The 7,845-nt window shown below is 39.6% G+C and overlaps 2 protein-coding genes across 4 annotated transcripts in view; one reads left to right on the top strand and one right to left on the bottom strand.

Annotated features, from left to right (window-relative positions):
- hif1al (hypoxia inducible factor 1 subunit alpha, like) overlaps nucleotides 1–2,128 on the top strand; it is a 12,972-nt gene extending 10,844 nt beyond the window's left edge. The window contains exons 13-15 of the mRNA XM_025055146.1: nucleotides 7–190; nucleotides 273–396; nucleotides 800–2,128. Coding sequence (XP_024910914.1) covers nucleotides 7–190; nucleotides 273–396; nucleotides 800–867 — 376 coding nt within the window. The 3' untranslated portion in view covers nucleotides 868–2,128. The remainder of the gene's footprint in view (nucleotides 1–6; nucleotides 191–272; nucleotides 397–799) is intronic.
- Nucleotides 2,129–2,365: 237 nt separating this feature from the next.
- map4k1 (mitogen-activated protein kinase kinase kinase kinase 1) overlaps nucleotides 2,366–7,845 on the bottom strand; it is a 15,252-nt gene continuing 9,772 nt past the window's right edge. The window contains exons 15-32 of one of the 3 annotated variants that reach the window (XM_008308881.3): nucleotides 7,718–7,764; nucleotides 7,586–7,630; nucleotides 7,466–7,486; nucleotides 7,344–7,383; nucleotides 7,005–7,155; nucleotides 6,749–6,846; nucleotides 6,597–6,638; nucleotides 5,533–5,611; nucleotides 5,361–5,437; nucleotides 5,136–5,196; nucleotides 4,828–4,930; nucleotides 4,640–4,701; nucleotides 4,443–4,543; nucleotides 4,039–4,216; nucleotides 3,871–3,939; nucleotides 3,666–3,758; nucleotides 3,395–3,521; nucleotides 2,366–2,939 (exon numbers count right to left, since the gene is read on the bottom strand). In XM_008308881.3, the coding sequence (XP_008307103.1) occupies nucleotides 2,843–2,939; nucleotides 3,395–3,521; nucleotides 3,666–3,758; nucleotides 3,871–3,939; nucleotides 4,039–4,216; nucleotides 4,443–4,543; nucleotides 4,640–4,701; nucleotides 4,828–4,930; nucleotides 5,136–5,196; nucleotides 5,361–5,437; nucleotides 5,533–5,611; nucleotides 6,597–6,638; nucleotides 6,749–6,846; nucleotides 7,005–7,155; nucleotides 7,344–7,383; nucleotides 7,466–7,486; nucleotides 7,586–7,630; nucleotides 7,718–7,764 (1,491 nt within the window). In that variant the 3' untranslated portion in view covers nucleotides 2,366–2,842. Of the gene's footprint in view, nucleotides 2,940–3,394; nucleotides 3,565–3,620; nucleotides 3,759–3,870; nucleotides 3,940–4,038; nucleotides 4,217–4,442; nucleotides 4,547–4,639; nucleotides 4,702–4,827; nucleotides 4,931–5,135; nucleotides 5,197–5,360; nucleotides 5,438–5,532; nucleotides 5,612–6,596; nucleotides 6,639–6,748; nucleotides 6,847–7,004; nucleotides 7,156–7,343; nucleotides 7,384–7,465; nucleotides 7,487–7,585; nucleotides 7,631–7,717; nucleotides 7,765–7,845 lie in introns of those variants that run through there. The other 2 variants (XM_008308878.3, XM_025055133.1) reach the window with 2 other exon arrangements.

Here is a 7,845-nt window from a genome sequence, read left to right on the forward strand (position 1 = left end):
CGGACGCTTAAAGGATAGGAAGACAGCTTGTTCTCGTTATGTTTGTAGAATTTTAAAACTTTTGTCTCTCTGTGTCTTCAGGACTCACAGTGCAGATGAGGACACACTGTCCGTGCTGTTTCAGGACAAGAGGCAGAAACAAGAGGCCATGTCAACAGAAGAGGACATTTTTCTCAGCCACAAAATGCTGGTGAGACATATCTCCAAAATATTTTTTTTTAAATTAAAATGCACTGAAAATGACAGATGTTTTTGAAACTCTCTGTGTTCAGGACAGTCTGGAGCAAACCGACCAATCGGATATTTTGCTAGACTCGGGACCAAGTGGGCGGAGTCACCTCCTCACAGACAGGGACCCTGTGTTAGGAGGCATACAGGGCCTGTGTGATACTGCAGGTAAACACAAACGAGTATAAACGTATTTTTTGTGAGCCGTCCTGATCCTACAGCTGTGGTCATAACCCGTCAGTGTCTCGTTATCTTTTCCTTAATATAATTAACAACTTCATCCTGACCCTTCATCCAGAGCCTCGTAAACAGTTCTGTCACTTTAAGACTAGGTTTTGATTCTCTACATTATCTACACATGGCTCCCATATTCTATTTATTTCAACATAAGATAAAAAATTAAACTATTAAAAATATGCCCCAAAAAACTACAAAATATTCCCTGATATTTAAATAAAAACACCTAAGAGTCTAGCTTACATTTGGACTCAGTTCAGTACATTGTCTTATTAAAAACATTAAAATATAAGAAACATATTGAAACAAAGTTTCTCAAACTTCTTCTCTCCAGCTCTGATCAGAGATTTGTTCAAACCACGGTGTCGTGGGCTGTCGCCGCCACTGTCACCCCTGACCTGACAGAAGAGCTGTTGATCTATGGGACGGCGGGACTGCCAACACAGCAGCCAGACGGAACAAATATAAAAATGTACCACGCCATAAACATGTAAAGTCATGACGAATACGGACTCACACATGCTGTATGCTGTAATCATGCTGAAGGGTTTAGCAGACCTCACTGCATGTAGCTAAACCAGTAGAGGTCACTGATGTGTTCCTATCTGTCTCCTATCATTAACCAGAGTCGGTGATGTTCCTTTTCTCCTTCTCAAATATTGCACACACTCTTCATGTCACATGGTTTCCTGCGTCATTTTGGGGCCTTGTGTCATCAGTCTGTTCAAAAAAGAACCAGCAGGTGGTGCTAAATGTGTGAAAGATTCAACTGTGCTGCATGTGTTAAAACAGTCAGGTGAACCTGTGCAGCTAATGTCCTAATCTGTTTTGGTGCTTATATATAATCATGTAAGGCAGGAACTCCCAGAATTCTCGGTTGACCTTTGACGAGGTTGTTCCTTTCATTTTTTAAAAAAAAAATTGCTCTCACTGCCTTAAACAACCGAAACAATCGAAGCATCTTGCGAATATCAGTGGCATCGTTTTGCAGTGGCATATTTTTTATACACCCGTGCTAAACCATTTTTTTAAAACAATGCATCTAGCAGACATTCTCAACTGTGAAATTGATCTTCGTGTTAACTTTAGTGTTAACGTGTTTGTTGCGCTGAGGTATGTAACACAGTGGGCGAGGCTTATATCGAACACTCCCTCTGAGCTAAGGCAAGGTTATAGAGGAAGTGTTAGATGCAGAAATGTTTGTTTTTAATTCTCGTGCACCTTTTAATTCAATGTTTAAACCATAATCATGACCTTTCAGCGCAGACACAGTTAGTACGAGCTTATTAAACACTATTACTCATGTATTTTGTCTTAAGTTTTATATATAACAGCTGAGTAGAGTAGAGTAGTATTTCTCAGCAGTACACTTTTTTCATCCTACTTTGCTTATTTTACTACATGAGCGTTAAAGCTACCTTAATGTGAAATTCAATTTGACTTCTTGTTTACTTCAAAAAGCCACAGCTTTTTCCTAGCTGTCTCCAACCCCTCCTCTCACCTTGTGATTAACATTTCAATAACAAACTGTTACCTGTAACATTTGCTCTGAATGTTTCTGGTGATTTGAAATGATTTGAAAAAAAGTTAAATATTGTTTTCATTTTTTATGTTTATCCTGTTTGCATTCTTAAACTAAATAAACCTCTTGGAGCAAAAACTGCACCGTGGTCTGTTGGCATTATTTAACCAAAGCCATCATCAATGGAGCTCCGACACCAAACTGATTTTCATTTAATCCAACAGGGGAAAGGTAAACTTTGATTTTCATTTAATCCAACAGGGGAAAAGTAAGAAAAGTAAGGAAGCAACAAAAATAAAATAAAATAAATCATAATTCAAAATGGTAAGGCATATTTTGCTAGGCTATGACCACAATTTGATTTAATTGACTCCCATCTTCTTTTTAATAACTTTATTACAGAAAGTGAAATACATAATTTCACCATCAACACATAACTTGAGAAAACAAAAACAATAAAAAGCAATGCTGCTCTGCTGGAGTCCGTAATTCTTGTACGTGGCGTCTTTGAAAAGCCATATACAGCAGCAGAATCCTCTTTAGTTTTGAAAGAGGACTCTCCTTTACCCACGGTTTTTGAGAAATCAAATCTGCTACAAAGGAATCTGAAGATAGTTTCTCATCCAACAGTCGACATCAGAGTCAATATGACACCCAACACAGTCCCTTTAATTGAGGGGTTAATGGTGTCAAGACATAGTTCCACTGAATGCAAGGGCAATAACACGTTCAAGGTCATCAGAGGTCAAGATGATCCTGTGCCTTATTCAATGCGTCTTCCATTCAATGCTGAAGGTCTCAAGTAGAAGCATTAGTCAAAACTGCAGCCTGGAGTTTGTGAAGCCAACAGGGACATCAGGCCAAGAGGACGTAGTTCTCTGCATTTTCCAGGACGTAAAGGTTGGACAGCCCTGATTGGTCTTCAGTCTGACGTGTCTCCAAAACAATCCTCCTGTGTTTGAAACACAAATAACCAGAGTTAACGTCATTCTGAGCTTTGTTTAGACACTTTTTTTAGTTTACCTTGTGTCAAATTTTTATATCCTTTATATTTTACTATAGTTGTTGTCACACTGTAGGGCATAGGGCATCACAATTTCAATCAATTGTATGTCCTGTGTATATGGGAAAAAAGCAATCTGAATCTGACTTGACTTTTTTTCCTTGAAAAAAACTCAACAACTATTTGCTGAAATCATATCTGTGTTGGTTTGGTATCCCCTGTGTTTTCACTGTGCCAAAGGAAAATTGTTATTAATGTAGACTTTTCACCTACCGGTAATTTGTTTGTCTTACTGTTGCCAATTATTTGGAAGAAGCACTAGAACCCAGTTCCCCTGGGGAGACTGTGGGAAATGTAGTGCACACAAACATGAGTTAAAGGCAGTAAATGCAGAAACCCTGTACCCATTTGACTGCACCAATCTGTAGATCTTCCTGTGGTCAACAATTTCATCCAGCACATCAGAAAAACTGTGTCCTCTCCTCTGCCAGCCGTGACGCCACACTGCCAGCAGAGTGTCCTGGAAATAAACTGGAAAAGTGGACAGAGATGATGACCTGAGTCCATCTACTATTGGAAATAAACTGGAAAAGTGGACAGAGTCAGTGATGACCTGAGTCCAACTACTACCACGTCAATGTCCATGTCCATCACTTCATCAACCCTTATTCTCACCTACAGACTCCACGTCAAAAGAGAAGGTGGCCTCGAGTGACAGGGACCTGCTGCTCTTTAGCGCCCCCGTCAGATCGACAACATAAACTGACTCTGAAAAAGTATAAAACGTCAACATCGTTTTTCTACATTCTCTACAAACTTTTAACATAGAAGGCATAAACCAGAGTCAGAAAAAAAAGTTCAAAGACAGTGTTCCACTTACTTTCTAAAAGGACAAGCAGTGAATTACCATCCAGCTGGTTTACCTGTACCACGTCTGGAACAGGTTTTTCTGTGGGACAGATATCACAATGAGAAAAGAACATTTCATTGGATTCCTTTTTCTGAGATTCTTTGGTATTCTTCAGACCTGGATGATGTTTGGACTTACCAAGACCGGATCTGGTGAACCAGGAAGTGTTGGAGTTGAGGTTCATGTATTCTACAGCGACTGGAGGGTTAGGGCTGGAGCCCTGAGACACACCGATGCACACCAGAGGATACTCCTCCTGTGGAGCTACTATCATCTCAAACACCCGCAGAGGGGAGGGAAGGGGGAAGTCAAAATGCTGTAGGCAGAAAAAGGAGAGAAGTGTAGAGTATGATCCTACTTAATCCTAATAGAGCAGCAGGTTTTGGTGTTTCTTCAGAGCATGTGTGAATGTGCAGGGTCAAGTCTGGGCTGGGATGTGGTTTTTGGTTGTTTTTTGTGGCAGATACCATTTCATTTAAACACACGCGACAACTGAGGATCAAGGATTCAGAAAGTGACTTTTGATAAATAGCGGTTCATACCTTAATGAGCATGAACTTCTGCATAGGCTCGTACCACTGCAGCAGCACCACACTGGACTCCAGAGCACAGCACAGGAACACACATCCCTGCTGCAGGTTATCTGCTGCACAGATGAGGAAGAACATACTGAAGGGACTGCAGAACATGACACAACAGTGAAACAGCACGGTTGTACAAATGCATTGTGGGGTCTCACCACCAGCTGAACATGTCTTGCAGCCTTTGGTATCTGGAATTTTACTCGTCACTGCACATTTCCTGAAGATAAATAGGAGTCGATGTTTTGGTCAAAGTGACTTTGGTTTTCATTTTTAAGGCAAACTTTTCATTTAGTTAACACAGAGTAAGAGATGCAGAATAATTGCAGGTATATTCTAGTGTTACCTTGGCAGCAGTCTGTGAGTTGGCAAGGCAACCATCCTCTGGTCTTTCTTAGCTTGTTCAAACAACTCCTTTAGGGAATGTGAATGAAGCTGTGATGATTTACCTATAAACACAGAAAACAATTAACAGAAAACTCGAAGAAAAATTTTTTTTTAAATATCAATGGAAAAATAGTTTGATTAAAAGAAAATAAAAGTGTTTTCTGCTTTGTCAACTCAAACTCAATTCCAGCAACATTCCATAAAGATACAGGTCATTCAGCAACCTTATACTTTCAAAAGAGACTTGTATACATTTTTTTTAATTACCTGACACCGACATGAGGACATTATTAATGGTATAGACCCAGGTGCATTTTCCTGGATACAACTGAAAGACACAGATAGAGAGAAAATACCTTTATGTTTAATTCAGAATAACTCTGAGGAATCAACTGTAATCAGTGATCTTCTTGCTTAAAGGTAACAGCACTAACCAACATTCTACTATATGACCCCTAAGTTTGAATCATTTGTAGGAAAAAGAGGTCCTACCAGCTCCATGGTGGCCTCAGAGCTGTTGAGGGTCATGGTGTAGATTCCTTCCTCTGCACCCAAGAGGAGGTGCTGCTCTGATGTAGAAGAAGACAAATGCTGTTCAGACTGGATTGAGAACATTATTAAAATGACATGGCTAACACATTTGAAAGCTTGTTGCTTAAACTACCTTTGGTGGCTGAGTTTTCCCAAGTTGTAGAGCAGTTTACTTTCAGAGGGCAGCCATAGAAAATCTTTTTAAAGTAGACCTTGGAATAAAGAGACGAAATGTCATAATTGTAGTCAGCTACAAATGTTACCGTTCGGGATCTATAAACGGGTGTTTGTTAATTTAGTTAAACGTATTGTAGACAATTTATTTCGAAAGATACTAAAATATCCCATGCTTTTTTCATGTCTTTGAATGTTTCATACCGGTTCTGATGTTTATTTGGGTAAACAGGTGTCAGTCTTTCAGTTAATCTGTTATTAACCAATTAGTGCCTGTCGGAGATGATTGTAAACCACCAATAGGATTCTGCGAAACTCGGTGGGATAAAGAAAGAGAGGGAAAACCGAACGCAAGAGAAACACGAGTGTCTCGTTGGGCAGCTAGTGTTTTAGCCTCTCTGTCGTTAGTTGCATGAAGGAGACTCTCGAGGCGATGTGTTTTGCGCCAAGTTACTGAGTGAGTACGAACGTTGTTTGAATTGGTAATCATATGAATGTCGAGAAAAGTTTAGTGTTATTGTTTAGTTATGATTGGTGTACATTTCTGTGTAGTTTCGGGTTGAATCCTGCTGCTACCAAGGTTGCAGTTACTGCTGCAGAGGGTGTTCGGAACTTCCCGCCGTTGTCGTCGTCTACGACGTTGGTTTCCCATTTCACCTCGCTGTTCTCACGAAAAAGAAGGTTCGACGAAGCGGCTGTTCATCGTATACGTGTTTTCATGGATCAGTGAGTACAGTTTGTTTGTTTTTAAGTGAGCTTCAACAAGTTTTTCAATATATATACAGTATATACCAGAATTAGTTGGGGAATACTTATTTACTATGTTCTATTTATTTTATTTTTAAAACATCTTAAGGGACTGGACATCAGATGTGTGTCTCAGATATTTACAAAAAAAAAAATCTAAAAATAATAATTTAATAATAATCTTCTGGAATAAATATTCAGTTTTCAGATAACAAACACCACACTTGCGTGTGCAATAAACAGATTAAATATAGTCTAAGAAGTGAAAAGACTCACGGGAGGTTTCTTCGTGACAGGGCTGACACACTCGGCAGTATCCTGTGGGCAGAGACGGTTCAATGTTTTAGAAGTATTAAATACACATCTGATTTACAGTTTTACTAGTTTAAAAAGAAAGGGAGACAAGTAGTTTTTATTGGCTGCTCCACCTTTGATGGAGGCTGCCGTCTGCGTATTCCTTTGGGAGGAATAGGTGGAACAACGTCGGGTAAGCTGTTGTGTGTTTGAGCAGGAAAATATGCCGGGTCTACGATACACACACAAACACACACAATCACAATCCACTGCAACATGATGGGCCATGTACCTTCAGGCCTGTACATCTTATTACTATTATTATTTTCTACAATAAAAGAATATGAAATGTACTCAAAAATGCAAGGAAGAGGAATTTTTAGATGTCACCTGAGTTTCGTGACACTCGTGGTTTTAGAGTGGGCCGGACATGAGTACCACTGGAGGTCCTAATAAGAGCAGGGTTGTACATAGAGCAGGGCTTCCTCAACCGATCATCTTCTCCTGGGATGCTTTCCTCCGAACTCGTCAGAGCTTTGGGCTAAAATGTGTGAACATGACGAAACAAAATGTTTTGACACAGAATAAAAAAAATTACTTTGTATTTAGGAATGAAAGAAAATTCATATAATTCATAATGAAAAATAAAAGAAACTGCAGAGATCTTTGTCAGTATTAAAGTGAACAACACACTATTTTTCTGTATGTTTTCAACTCCTGTCCACTCACTTTTGGTGGAAGTGGGGGTGGAATGTCATTTTTGATGTCGCTGTCGGCAGAGAAAGTGTTAGACTGGCTGATTGTGTAAAAACTAAAACGCATTGACTAGAAGAGCATCTTATCCTGCTCACCTCGTGGCTTTTATGGTCGGGCTAAAGAAGACGAGACAAAGGAAAGAGTTCAGTCACAGTCACACAGCGGATTATTGACGAAACGAGAGGGTAAAAAGGGCTGTTAGGTGCCGTTCTTACATATCAACATCATCGTAGTCACCATCAGAGTCCGTGTCGTCGTCCCTTAAGAGAGGAAAAGATTTAATATGTAAACACTTAGGATTATAGCATTATAGGACTCTCTCTTTCGCATATCTGTGCTCCACTCACCTCCCTTGACTCCTGCTGCTGCCTGTTGATCCCAGAGAGTTCCTTAACTGAAGTTAAATAAATAAATGTACTGTTTAATTTGTGAGCTGATGATAAAACTCGTAGTTGAAACATCAGACTGTGTCCTG

Source organism: Cynoglossus semilaevis, chromosome 4 (genome assembly GCF_000523025.1).
Source record: "Cynoglossus semilaevis isolate Cse_v1.0 chromosome 4, Cse_v1.0, whole genome shotgun sequence".
Taxonomy (NCBI): domain Eukaryota; kingdom Metazoa; phylum Chordata; class Actinopteri; order Pleuronectiformes; family Cynoglossidae; genus Cynoglossus; species Cynoglossus semilaevis.